Source organism: Bufo gargarizans, chromosome 4 (assembly GCF_014858855.1).
Source record: "Bufo gargarizans isolate SCDJY-AF-19 chromosome 4, ASM1485885v1, whole genome shotgun sequence".
NCBI lineage: Eukaryota > Metazoa > Chordata > Amphibia > Anura > Bufonidae > Bufo > Bufo gargarizans.
The window spans coordinates 226,134,333-226,149,049 of record NC_058083.1 but is presented as its reverse complement, the minus strand read 5'-3'; the positions used below and the strand labels follow the sequence as shown (position 1 = coordinate 226,149,049).

General features: G+C 49.0%; 1 protein-coding gene across 1 annotated transcript in view; it reads right to left on the bottom strand.

Annotated features, from left to right (window-relative positions):
* Positions 1 to 8,489: 8,489 nt before the first annotated feature.
* Positions 8,490 to 14,717, bottom strand: part of FBXO9 (F-box protein 9) — a 65,773-nt gene continuing 59,545 nt past the window's right edge. The window contains exons 9-13 of the mRNA XM_044292543.1: positions 11,402 to 11,492; positions 11,014 to 11,109; positions 10,060 to 10,150; positions 9,553 to 9,707; positions 8,490 to 9,292 (exon numbers count right to left, since the gene is read on the bottom strand). Coding sequence (XP_044148478.1) covers positions 9,184 to 9,292; positions 9,553 to 9,707; positions 10,060 to 10,150; positions 11,014 to 11,109; positions 11,402 to 11,492 — 542 coding nt within the window. The 3' untranslated portion in view covers positions 8,490 to 9,183. The remainder of the gene's footprint in view (positions 9,293 to 9,552; positions 9,708 to 10,059; positions 10,151 to 11,013; positions 11,110 to 11,401; positions 11,493 to 14,717) is intronic.

The window sequence follows — 14,717 nt, the reverse complement described above, 5'->3', positions numbered from 1 at the left end:
GTGCCAAAACCACTGGCAAATGGTTTACTGACCATGGTATTACTGTGCTCAATTGGCCTGCCAACTCTCCTGACCTGAACCCCATAGAGAATCTGTGGGATATTGGGAAGAGAAAGTTGAGAGACGCAAGACCCAACACTCTGGATGAGCTTAAGGCCGCTATCGAAGCATCCTGGGCCTCCATAACACCTCAGCAGTGCCACAGGCTGATTGCCTCCATGCAACGCCGCATTGAAGCAGTCATTTCTGCAAAAGGATTCCCGACCAAGTATTGAGTGCATAACTGAACATAATTATTTGAAGGTTGACTTTTTTTGTATTAAAAACACTTTTCTTTTATTGGTCGGATGAAATAAGGAGATTTTTGTGAAACTCACCTGTAAAATCTTTTTCTCGTCTTTTCCATTGGGGGACACAGACCATGGGTATAGCTTAGAGGTATTAGTAGGAGGGACACTATGCAAATGAAAGAGCTCCTCCTCCTCGGGCTATACCCCCAGACTCCACCAGGAGGAACTCAGGCGTTGCACAAGCAGTAGGAGAAGGAGCAAGAAAAAATCATGGAAACCATCGGACCAAGCCATAAGGTCCAACCAGAAACAGAAAAACTGAACTAAAGACCCCTCCTGCAACAGGAATAATGGGTGGGAGCTGTGTCCCCCAATGGAAAAGACGAGAAAAAGATTTTACAGGTGAGTTTCACAAAAATCTCCTTTTCTCGTGCTTTTTTCCATTGGGGGACACAGACCATGGGACGTCCAAAAGCAGTCCATGGGGTGGGAAAAAATATCAGCACCGCCAGGAGGAACGCCCCAACGGTCAAACAGGAACCACAGCCTGCAAAACCCTGCGGCCAAAGCCGCATCAGCCGAAGCCAGTGAATGCAACTGACAAAAATTTGCAAAGGTATGCAAGGACGACCAGGTGGCCGCCGTACACAGCTGAGACGCAGAGGCACGACTGCGTCTTGCCCAGGAAGCCCCCTCCGCCCCAATGGAGTGAGCGGCAATTCTAGCCGGGGGAACTCCACCACAAGCGTGACAAGCCGCGGAAATAGCCAAGCAGATCCAGAGCGCCAAGAACGGCGGACGGAAGCAGTAGCCGCGAGACACACCTTCAGGACCCGTACAACATCCAGGGAATGCAGAGTGCGTTCCTTGGGGTTAGCCGGAGAAGGACAAAAGGAAGGCAGGACAAGATCCTCATCAAGGTGGAAGGGAGAGACCACCCTGGGCAAAAAGAAGTGGACTCGACGGAGCACAACTTAATCCTGGTGGAAAACCAGAAAGGCTCCTGACAGGAAAGAGCGGCCAGCTTCGACACCAGTCTGACTTAAAAGCTCGTGATGGGACGTGAACTCACAGCCACTGCATAATAGCCCAGAACTTTAATCACTACGCTATGTAGCTGTATCAGAAGCTATGGTCACAAGGAAGTCCAGATGAGAACAGTCAGAGAGACCCACCTCAAAGGCTCGAAGGGGGCCGACTGCAGAGTGCGCAGAACCAAATTGAGATCCCAAGGAGACAAAGGGGGAACATACGGGGAACCGAATGCGCCACCCCCGAAGAAAGGTCACCACCGGACCCTTAAGAGCAAGGGACCTCTGACGGCCCGCGCCGAAACCTGACCTTACAGGGAACTAAGCGACAGTCCCTGCACAAGCCCAGACTGAAGAAAAGACAGTACCATCAAGATGGAAAACCGAAGGGGAGGGAACCCCGAACCCTCAAAAAAGGATAGGAAGGCCATCCAGGTACGATAGTAAATCCGGGAGGAAGAAGACTTCCCCGGACTGATCATGGTCCTAACCACTGAATCCGAGAACCCCATCTTTATCAGGATGGCGGTTTCAACAGTCACGCCGGTAAACGAAGAGACCGCAAATTCCGGTGGAAGAACGGGCCCTGAGACAGTAGGTCCTGTCCGTCGGGAAGAGGCCATGGGGCGTCCTCCAGCAACCGAGCCACGTCCGAAAAACCACGCGCGGCGAGGCCACTCTGGGGTGATGAGAACGGTCGGAGTCCCTTCCGCCTCGAACTGGCGTAGACCCTTTGGTAGGAGAGGAAAACAGAGGAGGCTGAAGTCCTGCCACGGAGACACCTGCGCATCCATCCGTACGCCTCCGGATCTCGGGCGCGAGCCAGGACCACTGGGATCTTGTTGTTGAACCCGGACGCCATTAAGTCCACATCCGGACGGTCCCATCTGTGGCAGATTTCTTCGAACCCTTCTGGATGCAGAGACCACTCGCTTGGATCCACCGTGTTGTGGCTTAGAAAGTCCGCTGTCCAGTTGTCCACTCCTGGAATGCAAACAACACCGGAACGTGCGTCTCCGCCCACGTCAGAATTCTCTTCACCTCCTGCATCACCATCCGGCTGCGGGTCCCGCCCTGATGGTCGATATAGGCCACGGCTGCGGCACTGCCCGTTTGAACCCGCACTGGGAGGCCCGCAAGGAGAGAGGTCCAATAGGAGAGAGAGAGCGGAAAAAAAATCGCCCTCAGTTCCAGAAAGTTGATTGGAAGGCGAGACTCTGCCGCCGACTAAATTCCTTGAACCGTGCGAGACTGGAAAAACGCCCCCCCAACCCAGGATGCTGGCATCGGTGGCGGCGATCGTCCAGGAGAATGCGAGAAAGGAACTCCCCGACCTCAGGTTCTTTGGGAACAGCCACCAAGGGAGAGCTGCCCGAACCCGCTGAAAGGTAAAGGATCTCCTGTTGCGCCAGGCGAGTGTGAAACTGGGCATATGGAAGGCCTCGAAAGAGGCTACCATAAGACCCAGGACCTGCAAGTATTCCCGAATGGAGAGGCACGGGGAGCGCAGCAGATGCGACACTGCCCCCTGGACCTGGGAGGACTTGAAGGCTGGTAGAATACTTTGGCAGCCGAGGTGTCCAAAATCACCCTCCGGAAGGAGAGCCTCTGGGACGGGAAGAGGCAGGAGTTTGGGAAAGTTACCAGCCAGCCGAACCGTTCCAGGGTCTGAACAGTGATCCGGACGCTGTCCGTGGTCTGCGGTAGAGAGGGGGGCCTCTATCCGGATATCGTCCCGATAGGGCAGCAAAGGAATGCCCCTGGTACGAAGAAGCGCCATGAGCGGTCCAGGACCGTGGCAAGGACCCGCGGGGTGGTCGCCAACCCGAAGGAAGGGCGACAAACTGACAGTGTCGACCCATAATGGCGAAGCGCAGGAATCGATGGTGGGATTCCGCAATCGGGACATGTGATAGGCCTAGGAGCAGCAGGGCGGGCTGACTGGGCCCTCTAGTGCCGGGAAGGCTGGTGCAAAGGAAGGCCTCTTTGCGGGCGACCTGAGACCCCCGGCGGAGGAAGCAGGCGACGGCCTACCAGATGAGAAACGGCAAAAGGCATGCAGAGATGAACTCGTCCAGCTGATCCCCATAAGGTCTGGAAACCCCAAAGGGGAGATTAGCAAGGGAACGCTTGGTGGAGGCGTCAGCGTCCCACACCTTCAATCAGATCTCTTCGCGCTGAGTGACAGAGATGGCCAACCTGCGGGCAAAGAGGGAAACAATGTCCCTAGAAGATTCGCAAAAAATCTTAGAAGCCTGAGACATCTGGAGAACCAACTCCAGTGTGTTAGTAGCCGCATCTCGTACCGCCAGTTCCTGGTGGTGGTGTTGTAACCACACCGAGAGAGCACTGGCTACCCCTGCTGAGTGAAAGGTAGGTCACAGGGACGCGCTGCCAGCGAAAAAAGGACCTGGAAGAGAGTCTATGCGTCTGTCTACAGCATCCTGGAAAGAGGAACTGACTAAGACAGGAAGGGCCACATAATTGGCTAATCCGGCCACCGGAGGATCCACCTTAGGGGGAGGAGACACCTCTCCTCGCCGTCAGCAGGGAAAGGAAAGTATATTCATGCGCTGGGTGGTCGAGAACCTTATTAAGACTACCCCAGGCCCTGGACATGACTGCGGAAAAATCCCTCATGGACCGGGAACATGGTAGTCTCCGACTGCCTGGACGGAAAAAGGGGGAACTCCTGACCAGTGGAAGGAGGAGAATCCCCTTGGAGAATAAAGGTGTCTCGGACAGTCACCACTAAGTCAGCCACCCTGGTGGAGAGCTTAGGCGAGGGGTCCCGCTCCATGACCTAATCAGAGCCGGAAATTCTCCTTCAGACTTGCGCTCCCTAAGGGAGGGGAGAGTCGCCCGAACGCGCCTCTAGACGAGGGGGGGGGGGGGGGGGAGCCAGAGCCATCCGAGGAGGGATGCTGCTGCTCACGCTCCCTGTTAGTAGTCGGGCGTCTCCTGTGGAAAACCACTTAGAGAGGTGGTTGGCGTCACAGGATTTGAAAATGCCCTATAGTCCAAAAAGGACCTGGCTCGTCCGAGCCGGATAATTCTCCTTCGGATTACTCTCCCTAGGGAGGGGGAAGAGCAGTCCGCAAGCGCCACCGGCGAGGTGAGGGGGGTGGAGAGACGGAGACATCCGAGGTGGGATGCTGCCGCTCACGCTGCCTCTTCGTAGTCAGTCACCCACTGTGGGGACCACTGAGAGAGATGGAGTCGTTAGCGCCACAGGATTAAAGGACATGGTTGCCTTGGCGACTAAGACCAATTTAGCGGCCGCGCTGGACATGGCAGATGCCCAAGCGGGGACCGCAGGCCCCCAGGGACGTGGAGGAGGGGGGTAAGGCAGGGATGCAGGTAATACTTATCTGCTCCTGCAGAACTTCTCCCTCGACTCCAGGACCAGCAGGGATGCACCTCATCAGGCTTCTGACTCCTTGTCCAGGAGTGCAGTGTTCTGGTGGAGGGTGGCAGCAGGAGACCCAGTAGCTGGTGGGATACCGGAGCTGCAGGTCGAGCCCGGATCCACTTGTCTTCTTTGGGGGGCAATGGAGGCAGCCAGGCAGCGTCCAAGGACGGCAGCGGGCATTCCACGGGGGACCAGGAAGGCGCCATGCCGACCTGTGTCCCCATCTAGAATAATATAAACAATTTTTGAAGGCTGAAAGGGGCTTTGAACTCAGAAAGCCTGGACATGGGGCAGCAGCAGCAGTACCACTGAGCTACCAGCTTGCCTGGCACAAAACGGAGTAGAGTGATGAGGAGCTGCACGGCCATGAGCAAACAGAGTCTCCGGTGTAAGGAGAGTCAGAGCGGCATGCCGAGGCTCCGCCTCCCCGAACGCGTCATTATGGCGCGAAAAAAGCGCGCGAAAATAAGCGCGCGCACGAAAATATGCGCGAAAATAAGCGCGCGCGCGAAAATATGCGCGAAAATAAGCGCACGCGCGAAAATAAGCGCACGCGCGAAAATAAGCGCACGCGCGCGGAAATAAGCGCACGCGTGATTGAAACAAACACCACGTGGAGGAGCGGCCTGCCGGCGGGCGCTGAGGGAGCGCAGCAGCCAAGGCCCGACGAGAGAAGCGCTGAAGCCCACAGTTTAAGGGGGAAGAGATGCCAGTACTCCAGTGCCAAAATGAAGAAAGTGCCCCATCAGGATCCTTCTTCAAGCTCACCCAGGTAGCCACAGACAAATAGACACAGAGGGAGGGGGAGGGATTGGGCAACACTTATCTGCTCAGCATGCTCCCTCGATGTCCAGACCAGCAGGGATGCGCCTCTTCAGACTTCTGACTCCAATCCAGGAGAACAGTGCTCTGGAGGAGGGTAGGCAGCAGGCGTCCCAGCAGCTGGTGGGATGCCGGAGCTAACAGGTCGAGCCCGGATCCACTTATCTTCTTGGGGGGAAATGGAGGCAGCCAGGCAACGTCCCAAAGACGGCGGCGGGCACTCCACGGGGGACCAGGAAGGCGCCATGCCGACCTGTGTCCCCATCTAGAATAAAAATAACAAAAAGGAGTAGAATCAGAGAGTGTCAACCTCCTTCACCAGACACTAAGCAAAGACTGAGTTCCTCCTGGTGGAGTCTGGGGGTATAGCCCGAGGAGGAGGAGCTCTTTCATTTGCATAGTGTCCCTCCTACTAATACCTCTAAGCTATACCCATGGTCTGTGTCCCCCAATGGAAAAAAGCACGAGAAATGCTAATTTTTTGAGATAGGAAATTTGGGTTTTCATGAGCTGTATGCCAAAATCATCAATATTAAAACAATAAAAGGCTTGAACTACTTCAGTTGGTGTGTAATGAATCTAAAATATATGAAAGTCTAATGTTTATCAGTACATTACAGAAAATAATGAACTTTATCACAATATGCTAATTTTTTTAGAAGGACCTGTAGCTGCCTAGATCTGTTTAAAACCATGTTTTAGCTGTGGCGTTACATAGTAATGACAAAGAAAATGGCGGAGCCTGTTATCATTCAATGCTGTCTATGGTTAGGGCAGCATGAAACTGTTTCCCTTTAAAAACAGAGGAGAATATCTTCTGCCACAAGGTTCTATATTGTTCTAGCACAGTCCATACATACAGTTATTAAGTAAACCATTACTAAACAGATAGTGGTTTTCAAAGGGCATTTATTTTAGAACTGACAGTCCATTTCAACAATGGAGGTTTTACCTGGTCTGCATAACAAGCATGCTTTGTTCACATGCCAAGCGAAAACTCCACAACCTCAGACTTTTTAATTTCTACAATCATTTTTTCCAGTGGAAGATGAAGTGAGGGACCCAAAAAAAACAACTACATTATGCAATGTGTTATATACTGTTATTGTTACAAAACACAAATGTATTGGCTCACTTCATCTATGAACAATCCATTGATGGATTTAGTTGCATCTCTGCTTCTCCATCATATATATATAGACAACTGTAAGTGGAGATAGAATGTATTAAGCTAGAATGTATTAAGCTACTCATTCTTCGTATTACAATTTACAGAAGACAAGTGACCCTGACCTGAAATTAAGGCAGGCTTCATTATCTGAGAACCACTGCTACAGGCCATTGATTGAAAGCTCCAGCCCTTCAATGTGCATAATTGCATCACAATCCACATATATATGGAATTCAACATAAAGAAATGCTAGACTCAAATCTCAGAGATATGTGCATACAAACTTAAGAACTCCTCAGCTCACACGTATACTAGTGACAATGTCACCTGGATCTTAGATAATGATAAAACATACCAGCTCTAGGAAGAACCAAAAAGAGCTAATGTTCCTCCTACAAATGTCATCAGTAGTTCTATACATAAGTATGAATGTAGCCAATTCCAATCTTACAAAATAATTGTTTCCATGTGCAACTATAAAAAAAAAAAAAAAAAAAAAGTACCACACATTATATTCATACAACATTTGTCATTCAAGTGCCTGCCAATGCATCACAGGCTCTTAGGCCTCATGTAATTCGCTGCTGAGCAGCCATAATTACATATGGGAATATGGAAATGAAATGAGTTATGAGATTAGGTGCTAGTGTGCGGCATTGGGGGAATATTGCATTCACTCTGCAAAAGGCCTCATGCACACTGCCGTTCCGTGCACTTAGGCCTCATGTAATTCGCTGCTGAGCAGCCATAATTACATATGGGAATATGGAAATGAAATGAGTTATGAGATTAGGTGCTAGTGTGCGGCATTGGGGGAATATTGCATTCACTCTGCAAAAGGCCTCATGCACACTGCCGTTCCGTGCACTTAGGCCTCATGTAATTCGCTGCTGAGCAGCCATAATTACATATGGTTATATGGAAATGAAATGAGTTATGAGATTAGGTGCTAGTGTGCGGCATTGGGGGAATATTGCATTCACTCTGCAAAAGGCCTCATGCACACTGCCGTTCCGTGCATTGGGGACGGCAATTTGCAGTCCCCAATGTACAGGCAACATCCGTGCGGCAGCCGGGACGGATCAAGACCCATTCAAAGTGCTGCTCTTGCTAGAATCAGATTGTCAATAAAAACATACCTTTTACACTGCCTGAACATCGGGCATATGATTGCCAACAAGCGTTTGTGTGAACACACATTAGCGATAATCTGGCTGTGTAAAGGGTGTCGCAGATTACCCAATGAACTAGCAAAACGCTCATTCATCGGGTAATAGGTTCGTTCATGTGGTCACCTTCTCGTTCAAGGGCAGCAGATCGCGCCGTCCAAACAGCCTCTGTTGAGATCAAACAATAATTCTGGGAACGAGTGATGGCGTTAGCGATGGCTCCTCCAGATACTGTGGAGGGGATGGCTGCATGTAAATGAAGGGGTCTCCTTCACTGAGAAGCAGGCGCTGGCCGGGAAGGGACGCCTCTTTTCCAACAATCGTCTGCTCAATTGGGTAGTGTAAAGGGGCCCTTAGGGGAGTTTTAACACAGCGAGATCTGATATTTTTCACATCAGATTTCCGTGCAGTACTTGATTTTAACCATTACATTTGCCATGATGCAAGCTCTGCGCAGACACAGAGTCAACAGGAGATACTGGGAGACCTTGGACTATAATAAAGACTGTACCTTAGCCTTAGTACAAAATAAGTGATGCAATGTATGTGTGAACAAAGGGACATACCCTTACATAAAACAAGGCAGTGTCCGCATAATGTCCCATCTCTGTGTTTATTCATAACATTGCACATTTCAACGATCAGGATCATATTTGTAGACAAGTCCCCATATGAAAAGAAAAAAATGCCTTGAACAAAGACCTTAAGCCATTTTAATTATCAGGTTTCCAGCAAAGCAAACTAAAATATATACAGTATAAAAGACCATGATTGTTTTCTCTTAATATTCTTGTATATTGCACACATCTCAAATTAATAGTGCTTATATAAAACAATGGCAACAGTTAATGACCACCACAATGTTTAAAATTATTCATTCTTATATTTTTTTTTTACTTATAATCATCTACACATAATTTCTGTTGTAATTTAGAAATGTAATTTTTGGTAGTACTACTGAGGAGGTTATGCCAACTGCTTGGAGGATCACACCGTCATTAAGCTGGGTGAAACCATCAATGCCGCACTTCTGATAAAATTCCTGGAAACTCAGTATGAGGATAGGATAAATTATAATAAAGAAACTTCAGAGGCAAACTTATTCAATTATCCTATAAAATGCACTAGGATGAAATTACAATTTCAAGCTTACAAACAGCAGATCTTCCCTACATGCCCCCAAAGCAAGCTCCCAGCTTATCTGCAGCAGAAATAAAGTACTGTATGCCGATGATCCATTGCTTTCCCTTGATCAGTAAATACCATGCAAGAAATGAGAAGAAAGACCTCAGAGAGGTCTCTCAGATACAGCAGTAAAACTCTTCACACGAGCAAAGAACAGTGGAGTGTACATTTTGTCAATGTCAAATGCTGTGATGGCCGTCTCTCCAGTGGACCTGCAAAAGAAGCGTTCAAGGAGTCAGTAATAGGAAGCAAGTCACATATGGAAAGTCATTATCAATTCGGATCATATGATAGGAGAAATCTGTGCCTCCAGCTGCAAATCCACAAGAAATATGCCATGTGTGAGCCTTATATTTCATTCCATGAGCCTCTAAAGAGCCATGGCCGCTGTGGATTATGTTCTATTGAAAATGTAGATACTTTAACACATCAGTCGTTAAAATGTAAAAAATAAAATAAAAAAGAAACTCACTTGTAAGTAATATGACATGAATGATGAATCCAAATCAGCTTATTGAATCTGTGACGACCAGATGAGCATAGCTGAAGTCCAATATGAAAACTACGATCTGTTTCCTGCACTGGAGAACGGCGGAAGTAGCGATACCTTTGGTACTCTGCAGATTTCTATGTTGAATGAAAATGAAGTGTAAGCGTTCAAAAAGTGCACTCAAAGTTTGTAAGGCTGGGTTCACATCACGTTTTTGCACTAGGTTTAATATAAAAAAATTTGGGGAAAAGAGAATGTAAAAGCGTAGTGCACGCCGATTATAATAAATCTGTCCTATTACCTTCTATGGGAGGGTGTTCTAGACATGATCGGTCACTGCACAGGGAGGAGGAGTAGATAAGTTGTGACCATCACTTATTGTGATCTTGTAATGGCTAATCCATAAAGACTTGATTTAAACAGGTCATTTTCTTTCTTTTCTTTCGGGTATCCTATAATAGTCAACTAATTGCCACTAATAAAACATACCTCCTCCTTGTTTGTTATTACTGCAAAAACTTTGGTTTGGTTATCTGTATCTTGTGACAGACGGTAATGGCCAAGCAACATTGCATCAGTTCTGTGGAGTAAAGAAAATGGAGAAAAATAAGAGCAACTGCTTGCTGATCATTGATGGTGTACAGGGCTATAAGATTCAAAGTTAAGATGGCAGAAGCAAATGGCACTTCAGGAGGCCAAAAATAATAGCTTTGAAATTGCAGTTCCCTTGTCCTTGCCAAGTGGCAGGTCGAGCATGTGCCCTGCTGCTTCATTCTCCATCTATGGGACAGCTGGAAATAGCAAATATCCTGCTCTGATAAGGAAACAGAAATCAATAAACAGGATTGCTTCAAAGGATGTAACGGTGGCCACATGATCACACCTTGGAGGTGGGTGACTGAGCTGCTACCCCATGGGAATGGCTAGGATCAGTGAAAACTCAGATCTTGTCCTTTTTTCCTTGTAATTTCAAAATCAATATCAATTCCAGCATCAACAAAGAAGGAAGCCTCCTGTTGCCCAACTGCTCATCATCAGCCCTGACTACAGCACAATCCAATGCATTATTATAAAATGTAAAAGTCTCCTAATGGGACAAAAAAAATCTCATGAATACACTCCCTCCATTAGGGTTCATTCACATTACCGTAGGCCGCCTGTGCCTGTATTAAACAAAGCAGGCTTTAGATTGGGGGCACAGACAGTTCAATTTATTACACTGAAATACATTATTTTCGGATAGATTGCTGGGAAAGCTGTCACATCTGATGAGAACATACTTGCTGCATGATGTATGTATCTAGCTGATAGCATGGCTTTCTTCCATTTCATATTTTGCAATAAAAATGCATTGTTGCATAAAACAGATCAGTGGACAAAATATATATTCTAAAATGTTCACAAACGTAAAGCGCCTTCTATGAGAAATGCACTAAAGCATACCGTGAATTTTTTGTCTTTAAACGAGGTACAATTGTTTGGGGCTCCTCTGGGGTGGTAAGCATAATAATTTGCCCATCAGGGAAAAATCTCATATACCTATAAGACAAAAAGAATAAATAAATACAGTTGCTTTACATTATGATCACAATTAGGGTCTGCAAAACACAGATACCAGCCCTATGACAGAAATGCCTATCTTTTTTGCGGGGCCGCGGATCGGAACTACGGATGCGAACAGCACACAGTGTGCTGTCTGCATCTTTTGCGCCCCCATTGAAATGAACGGGTCCGCACCCATTTCAAAATTGTGGAACGCATGTGGACCCAAAAATACGGTCGTGTGAAAGTTAAAAAGTGGAGTAAAAATGTGATAGAAAAAAAAAAGTACCTGTAATATTCTACTTGATGCCAAGCCCGGTAAAATCCATCCAGAGACTGCTCTCCCTGGCGGATGTATGTTGTCTTGCTAATATACACACCTATAAACACATAAAAATAGAACATTTATAAAAGAAATTAAAATCAATGAGCAGCACAAAGAAAAAAATGACGATATAGTAAAGTATTCTCTATTTTATGATTTCAACTTCCCTTATTTTAAAACTTGGCGCCAAATCTGACATTAAAGAGGTTTTCCTGGATTTAAATATCAATGACCTATCCTCAGGATAGGTCATAAATATCAGATCGGCGGGGGTCCGACGCTCAGCACCCCGGCCGATCAGCTGGTAAAAGAGAAGATGGTGATCTGTGCAAGCACTGCCTTCCCTTCATTGTTTACCTGCTCGACCATTGACATTGCAGCGGTGAGCAGGTGTAATTAAAAAGGCCTCCCATTCACTTCTATGAGACAGCTGGTTCCTATACACTTGAATGGGATCCTGTGGATAGCGTTCAATATTAAAAATACAGAATTCGAATTTGCGTTATGGAATTCTGTTATAGCGGAATATGACAGAATTTTAGGACGGAATGCAAAAAGGAAGCCTTTAAGATGCATTCCATTTTCCTCCGTCCTAATATATGTCTATGGGGACACATAACGGTTCCATTATACATGATAGGAAAAAAAAATAGTCCAGCTGTACCCTTCCAACAAAAGCAGCAGGAGAAGCAGAAAAAATGACTGTAAGAAACCAGCTGTGAACCCAATAACAAAAGAATCATAGATTACACATTTGGGGACACATGCATGAACGTGGGACGTTCAAAAGCAGTCCCAGTGGTAGGCAAGTAAATACAAAAAATGGAAGCAGTCAGTGAACCACTGCCTGCAGGGCCGTCTTTGCCGCAGGGCAAAAGGGGCAGCCGCCCCGGGCCCAGTTGCTCCTGGGGGCCCAAGGGAGCTCCGTTTCCCCGAGTCCCGACTCCCAGTCCCAAATCCCATTCTGATTCACACACTATGCGCAGCAGCGCCAGCAGCAGTCTTCACAACAAGTCACGTGGTAAAAGGGGGTGTGTGTGTGACTCACCGTCCGCAGCCTGGAGTGGCGCCACGGCGGAGCAGCCAGGCCAGCAGCAGGGAGTCCAGGGACTAAGCCTCCGCCTCCGGTCGGAGCTAAAGGGATTGGGTGGTGAGTCACTCACGGCCTCACGTGACCAGACCAAGGCACCAGTGACTCACTCACCTAGTACCTACCTTACACAGCCAGACCCGAGACATGCCACTGCCGCGCCAGGAGGGGAGGTGGTAGGTAAAGCAAAGAGCAGCACGCATATTGATTTTATTTTATATTAGAAATTTAGGCCGGTCAGGTCACCCCGCAATTAATAATTAACCCCAGATGATCAGATCCATTCATAAATTAGTGGGGGATAGAGACAGACGGCCCCAGGAGACATAAGGGGTTGGGTTCGGTTCTCTCTGTCTGCAGTCTGCTGCTGAACTGTGGCCTGGGGCCCCACCACCGGCCACATTTACTAATCTTTGCTCGCCTCAGGGTCAGGGGGGCCCTCATGGTGTGGACTTGACTGGTCATTTTCACTAAGGAAGAATAGTTTAACCATTTATGTGCAAAAGAGAAAATAAGAAGTCGGCTTCAATCAGATATTAATCTGCACAAAGACCAAGAGTCTAGTTGGTCTATGTGCAGATATCTGATTGGAGGTGACTTATTTTCTCTTTTGCACATAAATGGTTAAACTATATTCCTTAGTAAAAATGACCAGTCCACACCACACCATGAGGGCCCCCCTGAGCAAAGATTAGTAGGGGTGCACCGAAATTCCGGCGGCCGAAAATATCGGCCGAAAATGGGCCTAATCCATTTCGGCCGATATTGGTACATATCGGCAGAAAATATGGTTGGTTATACACGTTCGGGCGGCCGGCCGGCGGCACCCCTCATGCTGTGCCTCCTAAACGCTTGCCGCTCTAAAGAATCTCCGGCTCAGTGCTGCTGCTGTTGTTAGTGTAGCGTGGCCGAGCTCTGTTCGTTCCGCGGTACAGGAGCTTTTGTTTCCTGTACCCGGCCGGACTGACAGGAAGTGCTCACTTAGTGTGCACTTCCTTTCAGTCCGGCCGGGTACAAGAAACAAATGCTCCTGTACCGCGGACCGAACAGAGCTCGGCCACGCTACACTAGAGGTGACAAGGGAGGGGGGGTAGAATGAGAGCGACAAGGGAGGGGGGGTAGAATGAGAGCGACAAGGGAGGGGGGGTAGAATGAGAGCGACAAGGGAGGGGGGGTAGAATGAGAGCGACAACGGAGGGGGGGTAGAATGAGAGCGACAAGGGAGGGGGGGTAGAATGAGAGCGACAAGGGAGGGGGGGTAGAATGAGAGCGACAAGGGAGGGGGGGTAGAATGAGAGCGACAAGGGAGGGGGGGTAGAATAAGAGCGACAAGGGAGGGGGAGTAGAATGAGAGCGACAAGGGAGGGGGGGTAGAATGAGAGCGACAAGGGAGGGGGGGTAGAATGAGAGCGACAAGGGAGGGGGGGTAGAATGAGAGCGACAAGGGAGGGGGTGTAGAATGAGAGCGACAAGGGAGGGGGGGGTAGAATGAGAGCGACAAGGGAGGGGGGGTAGAATGAGAGCGACAACGGAGGGGGGGGTAGAATGAGAGCGACAAGGGAGGGGGGGTAGAATGAGAGCGACAAGGGAGGGGGGGTAGAATGAGAGCGACAAGGGAGGGGGGGGTAGAATGAGAGCGACAAGGAGGGGGGGTAGAATAAGAGCGACAAGGGAGGGGGAGTAGAATGAGAGCGACAAGGGAGGGGGGGTAGAATGAGAGCGACAAGGGAGGGGTGGGGTAGAATGAGAGCGACAAGGGAGGGGGGGTAGAATGAGAGCGACAAGGGAGGGGGGGTAGAATGAGAGCGACAAGGGAGGGGGGGGTAGAAATGAGAGCGACAAGGGAGGGGGGGGTAGAATGAGAGCGACAAGGGAGGGGGGGTTAGAATGAGAGCGACAAGGGAGGGGGGTTAGAATTGAGAGCGCAAGGGAGGGGGGGTAGAATGAGAGCGACAAGGGAGGGGGGGTAGAAGGAGAGCGACAAGGGAGGGGGGGGGTTAGAATGAGAGCGACAAGGGAGGGGGGGTTAGAATGAGAGCGACCAGGGAGGGGGGGGTTAGAATGAGAGCGCCAAGGGAGGGGGGGGGTAGAATGAGAGCGACAAGGGAGGGGGGGTTAGAATGAGAGCGACAAGGGAGGGGGGTAGAATGAGAGTGACAAGGGAGGGGGGGGGGGTAGAATGAGAGTGTA